Source organism: Myodes glareolus, chromosome 7, assembly GCF_982192425.1.
Source record: "Myodes glareolus chromosome 7, mMyoGla1.1, whole genome shotgun sequence".
Classification (NCBI taxonomy): domain Eukaryota; kingdom Metazoa; phylum Chordata; class Mammalia; order Rodentia; family Cricetidae; genus Myodes; species Myodes glareolus.
This window is the reverse complement of record NC_142032.1, coordinates 103,064,821-103,081,533: the sequence shown is the minus strand read 5'-3', so window position 1 is coordinate 103,081,533 and position 16,713 is coordinate 103,064,821. Positions and strand designations below refer to the sequence as shown.

At 51.5% G+C, this 16,713-nt stretch overlaps 1 protein-coding gene across 2 annotated transcripts in view; it reads left to right on the top strand.

The window, feature by feature from the left end:
• The first annotated feature begins 3,543 nt into the window (after window positions 1–3,543).
• Window positions 3,544–16,713, top strand: part of Pde2a (phosphodiesterase 2A) — an 83,705-nt gene continuing 70,535 nt past the window's right edge. For both annotated transcript variants that reach the window (XM_085692806.2, XM_085692809.2), the window contains exon 1: window positions 3,544–3,828. In XM_085692806.2, coding sequence (XP_085548932.1) covers window positions 3,758–3,828 — 71 coding nt within the window. In that variant the 5' untranslated portion in view covers window positions 3,544–3,757. The remainder of the gene's footprint in view (window positions 3,829–16,713) is intronic.

Here is a 16,713-nt window from a genome sequence, read left to right as displayed (position 1 = left end):
ACTGTGAGGTGACTCTGAGTTCATCTCTTACCTGCCTTCATGGGTGCCTGTTACCAAGACCCGGGGTGATACCCCCATTCCATACCCTGGCCCCAGAGAGGGAATCGTCCAGGGTGTCTCAGTCTCCTATAGATTTCATGGCCTGCCAGTCACTCCCATGCCCAGTGGAGAGCATTGCACAGTGCAGCATCAACCTGCCCCAGGAAGTCGGGGACAGCACCCTCCCCAGCTTCTTGCTCTTGTACTCACAGCAACAAGATCCTGGACTGAGCTTGGCTCTGATGGGCACCGCCTCTTTCCTCTCTTCCACCTCTTTCTGGACTTCTCCATCAGCATTCTTCCCTACAACCTTTGGCCTAGAGGCCGGGCTGGGCTGGGACATAAGCCTAAGGTTGAGGAAAGCAGGATTCAGCCAGTGAAATAACCTGAATAGGCAGAAAGAGGAGGTGGGGCAATGACGAGGTGGGGAGAGGTAGTCCAAAGCAGATTAGATCGAGGCCCAGAGTCCCATGAGTGCTGGGTGGGGTATGTGATGAACTAGCCAAGGAAGGGTGGGCCAGGATTTGGGATGGTCATAAGAAAGGACCCTGAAGGATAAACTGATTATACAAAGAAAAGAAGGGACTGGAGAGTGATGGGACCCGCCCCTTTACTACCTGGAGCTAAAGGAGGAGAGAAGTCCATGGGGCCAGGTTGGGGAGCTTGCCTTTGACCCTCAGCCGGGGGTGGAGGGTGGCCACAGGAGGGTTTTTGAGGGGGCACACCATGACTACACATGTGAGGAAGCTGCTGCTAGGTGCAGCACTGGAACTGGGGGACGGCAAGGAGTAAAGGGGGAATAAAGGAACCTGTGAATAAGAGTGGTTGGCTGTCAGGATCCACACGCTTCTGGGGATGGGGGATCCAGAGAGCAGAGGGGAGGAGAGAGGCCAAGCTGTGAAGTTCAGTCTAGGGACTGAAAGTTTTGCTGGTACTTCACACGCGGGCAACAATCAAGTTAGTTATTCACTATTTGAATTTCGGGCTAATGCAATGTTCTCGGAGACTATATGGCCTTTGGTGCTCCAAAAGAGGCCTGGGTGAGTTGTTGTGTCTTAGGGGAAGGAGAGAATGGGGGATTTTGTTAGAAGCATCCACATTGTGGAGGCGAAGATAGGATGCGCCTGGGAGGGAGACAGAGGAGGGGCCGTCTGGAAGGTGGGAGGGGACCGCGGCGCAGGAGGCAAGGGCTGGCGCTGAGAAGTGGTCTTTTGGGCAAAGAGAAGATCGCCGGAACCGGCATCCTGCAGTTCTCCGGAGGCAAGGGGTGGCGGTGCTGAGGTCAACCCCAGGAAGACATCCCCCCCCCCCCCCCATCACTTTCGGCAGCCACCCTCATTCCCGTAAGCATCCTTACACTTCCCACTTGGCTTCCACCGCCACCCAGTTAGAAAAACGAAACAAAGAAAATAAAACAAAACAAATACAAAACCCTAAAACGGTCTCTGCTGATCCCGGTGTGGAGAGCCAGGGCTTTAGAACGCGGCAGCCTTGGCTCAGCACGCTGGAAAGCGGCAGTGGGCGGGACCTTAGTGGGTGAGGTCTGAAGCTCAGCGGAAGATCTAAGATCTGAGCGATGGGGTGGGGGAGGGACGGACGGCCCACGCGAGGAGGAGGAGAGTCTTGGGACTGTGACGACCTCCTCATCCAGAAAGTGCCCTGCAGGAGCCCCTGACCCAGTGTGTGGTGCTGTCACATCTTGGACTCCATTCATTCAACTGTTTACTGGGGTTCAGAGATGTTCCCCCAAACTTTACAACTCTTTTTACGTTTGGAACCTGTGACCTTGTCTTTCATGTGAGAAAATAAATTGGAGTTCAGAGAGGTGAAATGCCTTCCTTGAGCATATGATAGAGATGGGATTCGAATCCCATCTGAGCCCTGGAGCTCTCTTTACATCTTCATTGTTCTGGACCTTGACCAGAATAATGGTTCCTGCAAGCCCTGTTCCTGGGGATCTGTAAGGTGTGGGCTGATAGCTGAATGAGGAGGAGAGCCCCTCACTGCGTTCCCAGGAGACTTCTGAGCAGGAAGCCACCGCTACTGTTTCCAGGTGGGAGAGCACCCACGCCCAGGAGGTGCCCTCATTTGAACTCTTCTGGTCCTAGCTCCACTGACAGCTCCTCACGTCCATGAGCAGGTTCTGTGTCCACGGGAGAGCTGTGAGGGTCCAGCCATGGTCCAGGGCCTTGGGGGAACATCTTCCCATCTCACGGGCCTGGAGCAGCAAGGTCCCAGAGGTGGCTGGCTAAGTAGAAAGATACCAGTTCTGAGCTGGCTCGGATGGCTTTGAACCAACCTGGCCCTCGCTCCCTCTGGGTGAGAAGTGCTTTCTCCAGAGATTTCAGTGACTTGAAGGTCTATCTTTGGGGTTCCAAAGGGGAAGCAAAAGCTCCCTCAAATCCTCCCTGACATGTCTGAGGCTATGTGTCTATAATACAATACTCTGCCTGGATAGGCTCCCTGCATGAGCTGGCTCATTCCTGTTCATCCATGCCTTTTTAGTCTGTGGCCAGTGGCAGTCCCCCAATGACTTGAGAGACGTCACTGGTAAGACTCACTGTAGCACACACCCCCAACCTTTAAAGACAACACAGAACCTCCTCTAAAATGTTGCCAATTTCCTGTTTGGGTCAGGGTGGCACAAGGGCCAAAGCCAGTTTGAGTCCTAGCTGGTGGGGCTGACCAACGGTGGGTGTTTGTAAATGGATGAATAAGCCAAGGGCGGAGTCAGAGTCTACTTCCTTACCCCAACTGTCTCCCCTACCACCCCCGTGCCCTCTTCATGGTGTGGCGCTTTCTCTTCCACACACAAAAGAAGCTCTGCCAGGACAACTGCTTACCTGATCCTTTGCTAAATGCTCCCTTCTGTTGGACTAAAGCTTTATCCTGAAGAGTTCTTCTGGGAACAGACAGAGATGAAGTGGGCCTCCCTGATGCTTAGAGCCTGTGACCACTGAAGACGGGGGAGGGACAGGCCATAGCCTGGATACCCACAACTCCTGAAGTTCAAACATCAACTCCCACAGTGGCCCAGGTAAATAGTCATCAAAGGCAGACTGTGGGACAGGGCTGAGGCTACTGTGTGACAGAGGGTGCCCAGGAGGGATGACAGCTAGTTCTGCAGCAGAGGACAATGGCGTGTTTCCACCCTGAGGGACGAGTCTAGGTTATGTCCCCCTGTCCCTGGAGTACCCAGCATCATCCCTGCCCTCGTAGCTTTGTTTCTTTCTCTGTGTGTTTCTGCATGCCTTTCTGGTCTCTGTATTTCCATCTTGATCTCTCTGAGGCACAGCTCCTTCTCTCTTCATGTGCTTCTCTCCCTATCTGTGTACCGTGGATCTCTCAGTCTCTCCCTGTGTGTGTGTGTGTGTGTGTGTGTGTGTGTGTGTCCGTTCTCCTCCTCTCCCTCTCTGTCTGGGCCTCTCTCTGTTCCTGCTCCATGCTCCCTCCCCCTTCTGCATTATCAGACTTGCTCTAGCCTCCTCCCATAGCCAGCCTAGCAGCAGAGGCAGTAGCAGCCTGAGAGGCAGGCGGAGCAGAAGCCGGCAAGGCAGCAGAGCTGGATCCGGTGTTGAGTCCAGGCAGAGTCAAGAACCAGCCATTGCGCTTGCTTCCTGTGCCTGCTGGGAGTGCCCAGCAAGAACTCCGGACGGGGCGGGGGGAGCAGGGCGAGGTGCCACTTTAGTCTGGCTGGGGAGGCAGATGATGAGGAGTGATGGGGCAGGCATGCGGCCACTCCATCCTCTGCAGGAGCCAGCAGTACCCGGCAGCGCGACCGGCTGAGCCGTGAGTACTAGCAAGGGGGTCTGGGGTCTGGATAAGCAGAAATGACAGGTACTACAGATGGGGCCGGGGAAGTCCCTCTAGGAACTGAGGTTGACATGGAGCTCAGCCACGTGGGAGGATCCTTCCTGCTGGGACCTGGCTGCAGGAATGCAACCTAGTTAGGGGTCTCTGTGCAAGGGAGGGATGCCTGACATCCACTCATGAGGTGATGAAGCTGGGGTCCTAAAGACACGTTCCTGGCTGGGGGGATGGGTGGTGAGGAGCCTGAACTATGCTTGGGGTGGGGTGCAGGAGTTTGACCAAGGAGTTTTCAGGAGCTCTGGTGGCTGAGATAGGATGGTTCAGCACCCTGGAGAGGGACAATCTCTGTCAGGAGTGTGTGTATGGGTGTGGTGTGTGTGAGAAAGATAGAGTAAGGATATGTATGAATAAGAGTGGTCCCAGAACAAGAGAGGATCAGGAGTTCTGGTGTTATTGATAATGTGCCCCATAGAACCAGGAATTAAGGGTTCAGGACATTACTTTATACAACTTTACCTCAAATCATCTGTCCCAGGATAGGGCAGAGTCACGGAGCAACAGCTTTGGGCTCCACTGTGAGAGTTCCAAATTCAAGGTGGCAGTCAGATGACAGTGTGTTTGTGTGTGTGCGTGCACCTGTGGAGCGTTAGGGACATCCTGGGTGTAGAGAGGTCTTGAGGGTTCTGGGGTACCTGGAGTTGGATGTGAAGCAACCTGCATGGGTTTGTGAACACCAGTGTGTGACTGTGGGAGGAGCCTGCCTGTGTCTGAGCGTGAGCACAGACTGGTGTGTATGTAAGGAGGTATGTATGTCAAGTCGTTTGCATATTGCCCTGCATTCTAATGTGTATGCTCTGTCAGAATGACTCAGTAAGTATGTTGTTTGCTTGCTTGAGCGTGCATTCACATCTGTGTGCTATGCTTGAATAACTGCTTTTAATGTATGTGTAGGTGGATCTGTGTGTTTGCCTAAGTGTTCTCGTGTGGGTGTGTGATCATGGGCCTGGTGTGTCTGAATATGTATGCATCTTGGTCTTTGTGTGATTGGTGTACATGTGTGTGTGCCTATTTATGTCCGTTTATGTGTGTGAGTTTCTTTTCTTTGATGGTTGAATGCACAGTTGGGGCACTTTGGCCTACCCATGGAGAGAGGAGGTGGCTGAATGTGTGACCACCTCTGTTAGTCCAGGACACTTCATTCTATACCCTGTGGAGAGATGCAGAAAAGAAATAGGCAATCATGGCCCTGCCCTCTTGGGGCCTCGTAAGCCTCACAGACACAAAATAACTTGAGAATAACGGAGCACTAAAGAGCAGCGTAAGCTAACAGGTGGGTGCATCCTGGGAATGGTTGGAGCGGAAAACAGGGAGGAAGCTGTATATGAGCCTGTGGGATGGGAAATGGATGCAGGGTAGGCAGGAATCACATCTTCCAGAACTTTGAACTATAAATCTCTTGGGCTTTGTCTGGAGGCCCCAAGAGAGCTGCGGAAAGTTTTATGCAGAGGAGGGATATGAATATTTGGACAGAGAAGGGATATGATTATATTTGGGTTAGAAACCTGCTTCAATGGCACTGTTGAGGCTAAGCTTGTTCAGGGAGCTGGGTCCAGAAAAGGAGGGCAGGGAGCAGGCCAGTTCAAGGAGCCATAAGGCCTGGGACCAAGTCAGCTAAGTCAGCAAGCGGCAGATGAGCATGGAACTTGAAAGAGAGAGAGAGAGAGAGAGAGAGAGAGAGAGAGAGAGAGAGAGAAAGAGAGAACCTAAATGAGGTGCATGGTGGCAGAACTCAGTTGCTTCTTGCTGGCCTCCCCTGGCTGCCAGCCTGGTCCTCAGCAGCCGGGTAGCCTTCTCCTTTGGACTGACCTAGAAGCTCCTGGCTGCTGTGGGTCAGCTCATCTGGGACTTAGCTGCCTTATGCTCCCTACAGCCCTAGCCCCAGCTCCCCCTGCCCACCAAGCAGCTCTTGCCACTCTTGCTGCTTCCCACTCCAGCTCTTGTCCTCAGAGACTGCTGATGGCTTATCTGGGATCTAGCCAAATGGTGACGGGGCGGGGGGGGGGGGGCAGAACTCCCATCAGTATCCCACTCAGTCTTAATGGACTGGAGTCTCACTCGCGGACAGACTTCTGCCAGGTTTGCGTTTCCCAGCTTCTGCTGCTTGGGCCTGTAAAATATAAACCCTCAGCCTGGTTCCTTCACTCATTCAATCATTCATTCATTCATCAACAGGGACTCCTGCAGCCTGCTTGGTACCCATGACCTGGTCATTAGAGACACTGACCCAGTCCTCACACTCAGAGCATGCCCAGTATGAGAGAGACAGGAGGGGAAACTGACACCACGCTGTCCCAGAGCTGTGTGGGGAAGAGTCTGAGGAAGACATGATTGACTGGGCCCCGAAGGCTGCTCCCAGGAAGGAGCAGCAGAAACAATGTGTACAGATTGTAGGGTCTGGAAGGCTCAGTGTAGCCAAGGGACAGAAAGGACATGGAAAGAGGCAAACAGAGCCAAAGGGCTCAGCTTTTGTGGGGTCTCCAATGTCACCTCCATGAGCAGAGTATCTTCCCTCTCTACCCATAACGTACCCTGCAGTTTTGATCCCCAATGGGGCAGGATTGAGAATGTGGCTCAAATGCAGCCTTGTGACGGCTCCTGTGAGTCCACCCCGACTGGCAGAGACTGCCTTATCACCCACCCTACTCTACAAGGTGTCTTCTCCAAATCTTGGGTGTCACAGCATTCTGTAGCAGTGCTACAGCTTCCGATGTGCACACCCCCAAAGACACTCATCCCTTCCTGCTTGGGCTCCTTGAGAGCAACCCAAGGTTGTTTATTCTGGGGACTTGGCTTTATGTCCACTCCCCATGCTTCGGTCATTGTTCTGATCCTAAGCTGGTGCATGCAGGGGCACGTATGGTCTAGGAGGGGCAGTATCCCTGGTGGAGCGAGGAAAATGAGCAGTGAGCTGAATGGAGGGCCCTGATTCACTCTCCTTTAGAAACCGTGATAAAGAAACAAGCATGACCTGACAGGGAGTGAGGATAGACAATAAGAAGAACTTCCCATCACCGCAGAAGAGTTGTAGAGTTTCGTGGCTGAGTGAGTGGGCTGATACAGAAGGAAGTGTGAGAAGATGGGAAAAACTGGAGTTAAGTCTTTATCCTTGGTCCTCCCATAGGTGACCAGAATCAGCCAGAGAGAGGGAGATGGGACTGAGTGATGGAGGACCATTTATTCATTTATTTCCTAGTAATGCTGAGCATTACATTCCTAAAAAGGAGATGAACGGAGCCAATGACCATGATGGAGAAAGGAGCCACCTCCCCTACCTGTGCCAAGGCCATTGGTGCAGCCTTAGAAGGAAGAGCAGACCTGAGAAGAGAGCACACAGGGTGCAAAGGCTGGGGTGCAGGACTAGCATGGTTTTGCGTTCAGAGTAGCCTAAAGTGCATTCTGGGAGGGAAGCACAGAAAGAGGAGCAAGGGATCAAGGCTAGACTATAGGTAGCACTTACAGCCATGAAGGTGTAAACACTCTTGTAAAATGGGTAACATTTTTGGTTGCTCCTAGTGCCCCTGTCCAGGGCCTGCCAAAGGACTCCATACTGGTTGGGAATGGGTGTTCAGAAAATAAGCAGAGACCCTAGAAATGAGGGCAAGGCAGTGTTTGAAGAATGTGAGCCCTGCCAGAAAGTGGCATGCAAATGAATGCAAAGCAATATGCAAATCAGCCTGTTGTGCAGGCAGCTTAGACTCTGAGAACAAGACGTCACCTGCTTCCACGTTGGCTTTCCCTTCCCTCTGCCCCAAGCCCAGGCAGGCAGAGGCCCCATCTCTGACCCACAAGACTATGGCCTCCAAGGGTCAGGACCCAGTGTTCTTGGAATGTTGATGTATTTAGCAAAGGGGATCTTTTCACACTTTTGTCTCCCATTGTTCAGCTGCCACTCCCTGGGCAAGGCCAGCTCCCTAGGGATGTGACCCACTTCCCGAAGTCCCTGAAGCCACCTTCTCATTGCCCTTTTTTGAGGCAGCTGGAACTTGGTGAAAAACTATAAATCTGTGTCTGCTATCTGGGAGGGGTCCCTAAGAGTGCTCCTGAGGTACGTGAAGCTTGGGACTTCTGGAATGTTCCTCGTGGTGACTCCAGGTCCAGAAGAAGCTTCGAACACAGGGAAGGAAAAGCAGCAAACAGATAAAGACTTTTCATGGATCCCTGTGGTTCTGGGAAAGTTGCTTGGCTTCACTCTGAGCTCAGACTGTGTGTGATAGCAATAATCTTTCTGTCCTCACAGAATAGCTGTGGAAAATCTAGAAGCACAGAATGTAGAGCTAGGAATACAGTGAGTGTTCATGCAGAGGCCGCTGCTGCCACTGTGGAACTCCCACGCTCACCTACACTTTTAGACCACGGCTAGGAGCACAGAGAGCGTCAGCGTGTGGGGAAGACAGGAGGCGGTGGGCGCGGTGAGACACACATATGCTCTGTGGGCAGATGGAGTGTCTGATGGACATATGACCACCTTGCGAGGCTGCACCTGCCTGGCCTGAAGAGAGTACAAATGGAAGAAAAAGCTCACCGAGGAAGGGGTTAAGCCTATGGCCACACCCACGGCAGCCTATGAGTCATTCTGGGAATTGTAGTTTGGTGTGAGTTTGCAGTAAGTATAATTTGTCCAGCCTCCTTCAAGCCAAATCTACACCCTGATGCTGAGGCTGGCTGTTGGCAGGGCCTAGTAGGAGTTGGGGGTTGGGGAGTTCAGAGATGAAGTAGCCTTTACCCTTTCCTTGCTCCCTGCCAGCTTCCTGTGTGCTGGAGTGTGATAGGAGCAGGGATCAAAGGATTTCGCCATAATGAGAACTCATTGCACACGCACAAGGAGGTTTACAGCTGCCTGAGCCTGGTTTCCACAGCTATGATCTTCTTTAATCCCCTCCACAGACCCAAGAGGCTGCTGCTTTCTGAATGAGGGTGCAGAGGATTTAAGAAGGGACTGACGTGTCCACCAGGACGGGTGGGGCCAGGCTTGGAGCACAGGGTCCTCAGGCCCCCAAAGTTCCTGCTCTTTTCATGAGTTATTGAACCAGACAGTAAAATCCTAGCCTTGAAGAACAGGAAAGATGTGGTAGCTACTGGGGCAATGAAAGCAGGAACTGCATTCTGTAGGACAGAAGGCCGGGGAAGGGAGAGCCGGCCCAGGCTTAAAGACCTGACCTCAAGGGGAGAGTCTGTGGATGTGATCCACCAGGGGTTTTGAGTGAGGGTCAGACCTGGTCAGTGTTGGGCCTTGGGAAAGCCGTGTCCTTGAAGCCTTGACTGGATAGACTGAAGCGGCAGACCAAAGGCTGTCTGGAGCTTCTGAAGCTCCCAGCACTTTGTTTCTCTGCCTCTTTTCTACCCAGGCTGGAGAGTGATATGTACACCAGAGTTGTGCTACAATGTCACACCAACCCAGCAGGGGGCGTTACATATTCCATTCCCACCCTGGTCTGGGATGTTGGATGAGCCCGGAGGGACGCGTGAGCAAGGGGCCTAGACTTAGAAGGTGGCAAGGCTAACCCAGTGCTCCCCACTTCCTTATAAGGGCGTAGTGCGGGGAGGGGGTGAGGACAGAGAACAGTTGGGACCTCAAATAGCAGGGCCAGACAGGCTGGAGGAATGAAGGAAGCTCAGAGATGAATAAGGTTCCCCTCACAGTTCCGGGTCTGGCTGTTGGGAAATGGGCTGAGGGTGACCGTGCACGTAGGTTTAGGTTTTTATTTTATTTATTATATCACTTGAAATTTGTCTGATGCTGAAATGCAGAATGATACTAGTTGGTGTGTGTGTATGTGTGTATATGTGTGTGTGTGCATACTTGATTGTGATCTTCCAGACTTAGGTATGTGTATACTGATCAGAGCGGGGAAGAATGTATGGACTCATGTTTGTATAAAAGTATGTATATCTTTGTATGTATGTGTGAGCATGTGTATTCATTTTCATGTCTGAATACTGGTATATGGTTGTGTGTACAAGTGTGACTTGTGTGTGTGTAGAGTGTTTATTATGCGTATGTGTTCTAGTGAAACTGTGGGTATCTATTTACAAGTGCATGCGTGGGAGCGTCCTCAGGCCTGCCCTGTTGACTCAGCAAGGTTTGGCCCCAGCTGCCTGGAGGTAGAGATGCGAGAGCCGAGAGCTCGGGCTCAGTGGTTGTCAAGCTGCCCATGTGTATGGGGTCTTAGCTTTCCACAAAGGAAAGGATCCTCTCCAGCTCAAGAGAACCTTAAGGAATGGTGCCATTGTCTTCAGGGTCAGGTTTGGTGACCAGAATCTTTGGCTATTAATTGAGAGGCTACATATGGCTGGAGAGGGTAGGCTCCATTCTCCCCAGCACGACCACACCTACACCATGCTCCAGGGGCTTTAGGGGCCCCCAGCCTGGTCCTCTTGTATAGAAGCAACTACCGAAGCCCGGAGAAGAACAGTGAAAACTAAAATAACCCAATAAGATCGGGGTGAAGGACAAGGCTTGAATTGGAGAGAAAGGTGTGTCTGGCCTGGAAGGCCTCTCCCTCAGCCCGTTAGGCAGTTGGGGCACCCTGAGGAGATCCAAGGCAGTGCTTAGACTGCATTCCACCTGGGTGTCTCCACTCCTCTGGGCCTCTGGCTTTTTAAGTTTCTACCAGAGCTTCTGCGTGCTGAGAGATACCTTCTGGGGGCTTGTAAAGTCTGTCATTCCACAGAACACGGGGACTCTGTGAGAGGAGCTTGCATGTAGGTGAGCATGGGAGGGTGGTCTCCTCTTTGAGCGGAGCCTGTGTTTTAGGCATCTTCTGTTCGACAGTGCAGGCTTCCTCACAATCCCATGAGCTCTTGGTGCAGAGACAGTGCCAGGCTATGGGGAGTTCAGAAGGTCAGCTCTGCCCCAGAGCAGGGTACAGAACAGATAGGGCAGGGGCTTCCTTGAGAAGAAAGCTCAGCTCCCCGTCTCTGGGATAGGGTCTGTCCTATTTGTGCTTCAGGAGGCTGACGTGGGCTCTCCCTGCAAACTGAAGGAAACTCTGAGCGTAGCTGTGTGGAGGGCCGGGGAAGATGTGTGGGAGGTGTGGGTCCCTGGGCTCCTCGGCAGCTGGACTAGGGGAAGGATGTAAGGTCTTCTGGTCGGACTAAAGGTGATACAAGGTGAAAGGCTTTCCTGGCACTAGAGAGAACCAGAACCGTCTTCCTGCAGCTTTGGGACCCAGGACAGTTGGGGAGGGGGCTTAGGAAGACCAGGGAGGACCTGTGACTCGGAGGACTTTGTTGCTGAGCTGGTGGGAAAGGAGCAGTCAGACGAGTCTTGGAAGGAAGGGAAGGAGGGCAGTGTTGGGTGGCGGCCACAGGTTTGGGCTGGAAAGAGCTGGGGCAGGACAGGTGAGGCGGACGCAGGGACGCCATGCTCTTCCCATTTCAAAGAATTCAAAATTACTTTAAAGCTCTGAGTGGGACAGAGATGGAGAGAATAAATGTTCTAAAGGTTTTATTTTTTGTTTAATATAAAATTTTAGTTTATGTGTATTTTATTTTATTTTTTGTCCTTTTGAGAAAGTGTATTACTGTACCTCGGAGTAACCCATTACTATGTAGTCAAGAATGACTTGAACTCTTGCTCTTCCCATAGCCACCACCTCTGGGGTGCTGGTGTCTTAGGCATATGACACCATAGCCTGCAGAGAGAAGGGGTGCTGCCAAAGGACCCTTTATAAAGCCTTAGAAATGGCCTTGTTTAATCACCTCAACAAGCCTTCAAGGAGCTAGTGCCGTTGGGTAGAAGAGAACAAGACAAATGTTTCTCCGGCCATTTCTCTGCAGACTGTGGGATGAGGCAGGGCTTCCTGAGCGATGAGGGGCTGTTGAGGTACTGGAGAGCCAGGTCTAGGCCTGGAGAAGGGGCTACCCTGTGGGAGTGAGGCGCTCAGGAATAAACCCCAGGCTGGCTCTCCTGCTGGCACATCACCTACATCAGCAGAGCTCATCTGGAACTGGTGTGTGTGTGTGTGTGTGTGTGTGTGTGTGTGTGTATGTAAACAAGCCCAGAGGAAGCTGCCACTAGAGGCCAGCCTTCCAGCAGGAAAGGATTGAACTTGCATCTGAAAGAACAAATGAATGATAGGAAAGCAAAGTCCAGAGAGGGCAGAGACTTGCCCATGTCACACAGCTGATATCAGAGTTAACAGCAAAACTAGGTCCAGCCTTCAAATGCCTGCTCTCACACTGGCTTTGGCCTTCTGGGTGTTTCTTGAGGGTACCCATATGCCCATAGTTGGCTGCTGTCAGACTGAGAACTTCTCCTGCCCTGCCTGTTGCTCCTCCTCTCGGTACAGTGCTGGGAGGGGACTGTTGAGAAATGTTCTTAGTATCCAGCCTTGGGCTTTGCACCCGATTGTGCCACCTGCCAGAGCCTTTCAGCCATCTTTGATGATGACCAGGGTACTCTACCTGTGTCCTTCACTAAGGTCACCAAGATGGGTCAGATGGTCCTTGCCCTGCCCTGCTAAGGACAGCTGTGCCCATATGTGAACAATGGAGTGTTTGACCAGGATGCTTCCTGCACAGTGACCTAGGGTTGACCTCGGCTCGACAGAGGGATGGGGTGACAGGTGCAGGGCTCTGGGGCAGGAGAAAAAGTCTGGTGGTAGAGAGGTAGACATGGAATCCTTGCTCCCATCAGGAAGTAGGGGGAGGCCTCAGTGAGGTCAGGTGACAGTTAATCTGGGCTTATGTGCTTTAGGAGGTCAGAAAGAGAGTGTGAGGTAAGAAGTCCCCCTGAGGGGTGGTTGAAGACATGTAAAGTGCCTAGATAGGTCAGAGGGGTCTTGCCAGCTCTACCCTGGCTTACAGGCCTGAGCTGCGATCTTTTTTCTTTGATGCCCCCATCCTCCTTTAGGGACAGCCCTCCCTGCTTCATGCTGCCTGTACTATCCACTCTTGGAACACCCTTCACATTTTACTCATGGACCACACTCCCCAACTCTGGGGGCAAAGTTGGGTCACTGCTCTTCATCTCTTGATTTACACTGTGATCCCTGCAATGCCAAGTCCATACTAAGTTCTCTCTTGGAGAGCTTCCCCCTAGCCTGAGACCTCCATCCTTGTCGTGATGCTGAAGGGTTGGGGACTCTGGCCTAGCCTTCTCACCACTGCCACACACCAGTGGGAACTCACTTTTGGCTTCTGGTGGGCCTTGAGCCTTGACTCATTATTAGTGATAATTAACTATTTTCAGCCCTACTCAGTGTTTGATGGTCACTAGGTGCTGTTGTGGGAAGCAGGGTTCTTTAGTTGCAACACCTCTTGATCAGCCCGTTCCTCTACCTCCAGCTGCCTGACCTGATGAACTAGGTATCACGGTCGCAAACACACAAGGCGCAGAGACTCAGACAGTCCAGGCCTAGGAACACAAACACCGACACAGGTTCTCAGAGAGAAACAAACTCAAAAGACGCAGTTCTCTCTACATGAAGAAGCTCACATCACATCATGCACATGGCAGTCATCACTTTATGGAACAACAGACACAGGCTCGGCTATGACTGATCGAGAAGCAGGAGAAACAGAACAACTAGAAACATCCATGGACACAGTGCAGGCACATGGGTGGGATTCAGCTCATGTGTGCTGCACCCCAGGAGATCACTCATGCTTGGCCTGGACATGGCACTACCAAAGTCAGACTCAGTCACTTGGTTCCCACGGTGGCTCCCACCTCTGGGGAACAGACCATTCCGATCAGGGGAGAACTTTCCTTGATGATCCCTGTCCTTTACTCTGGTATTGGTCTCCGATCTATCAGGGAGCTTCCCAAGACTTGATAGGACATGCACGCGCACACGTGCACACACACACGGCTTGATTGGTGTGCTTTTGTAAAGGCCTTATGTAGGTGACCACTGCTGCTGTGAACTCACGGGCCTCGTCATGTCTAGAGACAGCATTCACAGCGTTCCTCCCCAGCCTCCGGCTCTTACTTCTTTCTTGCATTCTCTTTTCCTCCATGTTCTTGGACCTTGGGTGTGGTGCTGTTAGAGGCCCCATTTAGGGCTAAGTGATGGAAAACCAAGAGAGATGGTTATAATCTGTGATGTTCTGGGGGTTTCTGGAGCCTCCCTGACCAAAAAAAAAAAAAAAAAATCAAAGGTGGTACCCCAGGCCTGGTTCTAAGATTTTAATTTAATTATTACTATCTTTTGGGAACAAGATTGTTCACTGATGTAGGGTTTCTTCATTCAACACCCATCTCCACCCCCTTTTGAGACAGGCTCACACTATGTAGCCCTGACTGGTCTGGAACCAGCTATGTAGACTGGACTGGCCTTGAACTCACAGAGATTACAGCCTCTGCCTCCCGAGTTCTGAGATGAAAGGCGTGCAACATCACGCCTGGCATCAAACTCCTTAAAAAACATAGGGGCAGAAAGATGACGCAGCAGCTCAGAGCACTTGCTGGTCTTGCAGAGAACCTGGGCTCTGTTCTTAGCACCCACATGCTGACTCATAACCGTCTGTAACTCCAGTTCCAGGGGATCTGTCACTGTCTTCTGGCCTCTGTGGGCATCATGCATACACACAGTGCACATTCATACATGCAAGAAAAACACTCATATACACATAAAATAAACAATTTCCAAAATTATATGTTAAAATTCACTTATAAAGTCCCAGGTTTCTATAAAGCTGTTCCATTCTTCCTTAGTTTCGTTATCCCAACCCCCACCTCCTCCTTACCCCCATTACCCCACGTCCATACCCTCCTAAACCCTAACATTCCCCTCTTCTTCAGTAGGAAATATTTTCTTAACCCCTCCCTCCATGAAGGCCCCCCTCTTGTGGCCCTTACTTAGCCGGACCCTTTTCGTGCTCCCCTCCCCCACAAACCTTGATGGCACCATCAACTATTTCCCGCACCACTTTTGTTAAGTTTAGGGTGAGGGATTTTTGTTGTTGTTCTCCCCTCACCCCGCCCTTCCCCGTGAGATAGTGACAGTGGGTGTGAACAGCCCCTTAAAACCAAGAACTGGACAGAGGCTAATCTGGAGGGGATGAGTCACTAACAGCATCAAGGGGCCCCTGCTGCTCAGGGCACAGAAGGCAGTGAATCCACAACTACCTTGTTCTCTTAGCCGCTGAGTTTCTTTTATGTTTTCCCCAGGCTGCCAAACCCAGTTCCCTCCTTCCCAAGCTGGCCTTGTCTCTCACCAAGTCTCTGAGCTTACACATGCTCACTGAGTGTGCCTGGGCTCTCCTCTCCTCTTCCCTCCCTTCCACACCCCTTCTCCTTTTTGTCCTCTCTTCTGCTCTCTCCCCACCCCTCCTCATCTGCTCACAGTTTTCCTTCTATTATTTTTATTTGACTTGGGCTAACGTCTTTCTATATAGCTCAGGCTGGCCTTGGGCTCACAGTCCTGTCTCCATCTCCCTCAGTTCTGGTATTATAGGTAGGCACTGTCACATTCAGCTTCTAAACCCAGGGACGTGCACGCAAGCCACAGGGCTCAGAGAGCATGTCTTCCACATACAGCTTCCTAAGGCGTGTAATTTACAGCCTCCAGGGGGAGCAATGGGAGGTGGTCCCTGGCACATCTTCGTGGCAGGACCACCTTTGTTCCTGCACCTGTAGAAAAGCAGGGTGGCGGCACCCGCCTCATTAGGGCGTTAGGGCGGCTGTGAGGGTGCAGTGAGACTGTGGGTAATGCGCCTGGCAGCACTTGGGCTCCCTCGTGGGCTGTGCAGAGTGGAAAATGAGCTAATGAGACCAAGGATGTGCAGGTGCACACAGGAGGTGCCTGTCGACCTCGGTAATTGGTGTGGAGCAAACCAAACATCTCCCCCATGAGCACCTACTAAGCACACACAAGGGTCTCAGCCGTGCCCTGTCTCAGCAAAGCTGTTCCTGCTGTGGTGGCCTGGAGGGTGGGGATGGGACTTCCCTTTTTAAATGTTTAAAGTATGTCTTTCTTTGAGGTATAACTTACATATAATAAAACCTCTAATTTAAAGAGTATAATGAATTTTAATACACCTGTAGTCATGTACTCACCAATGAAATCAAGAAAGGAATTTTTCAAAAGATTTATTTTTATGTTATGTGTACCAGTGTTTGCTTGCACATGTACAAGTGTACCACATATGTGCATGGTGCCTGCAGAGTTCCAGGTGGTTGTGAGCCACCACATAGGTACTGGGAAGCAAACTTAAGTCCTTTGCAAGAGCAGCAAGCCCTCGTACAGAGCCATCTCATTATCTTATCCTCTGAATGTTCCCTTGTGCCCTTTGTAGTGAATTGTGTATGTCCGTATGTCTGTGTATCTCTCTCTCTCTCTCTCTGTATGTCTCTGTGTGTCTGGGTTTTCCTTGCATGACAACTCTGTCACATAGAGCAAGGCTGTGTGCTGGGTGGTGCTGGGGAACCGATCCTGCTCACTGGACCTGAGTTTCTGCTGCTGGACAAGAGGAGGGTAGGCAGTGTAATAGATACTTAGGGTGTGGATCATGAAGGCAAGTCCCGGGTAAGAGGTTGGAGTGGTGTCTTCAGAAAGGCGTAAGGAATAGAGTGTGCGCTCCACGGATCTTCAGCTGTTCTCTAGGGCCCTGGTGGCCACATGTGGGCCCAGATTAGAGCGGGAGCCTGACCAAGAATAACTCCGCTTCCACCAAAGGGGCCACCAGCCCCGTTCTTTGGATATCAATTTCCTGAAAAGAAGGGGGCCACTTTTGCTCCTCGGTTCTAGAACCAAATATTAAAGCAATTATGTAACTAGCAATAAATTACTTAAAGTAGTGACTCACTCAGCTTAATTAGAGCGAGAGCAGGGAGGGATTAAGGTATTTTTAGAGTGC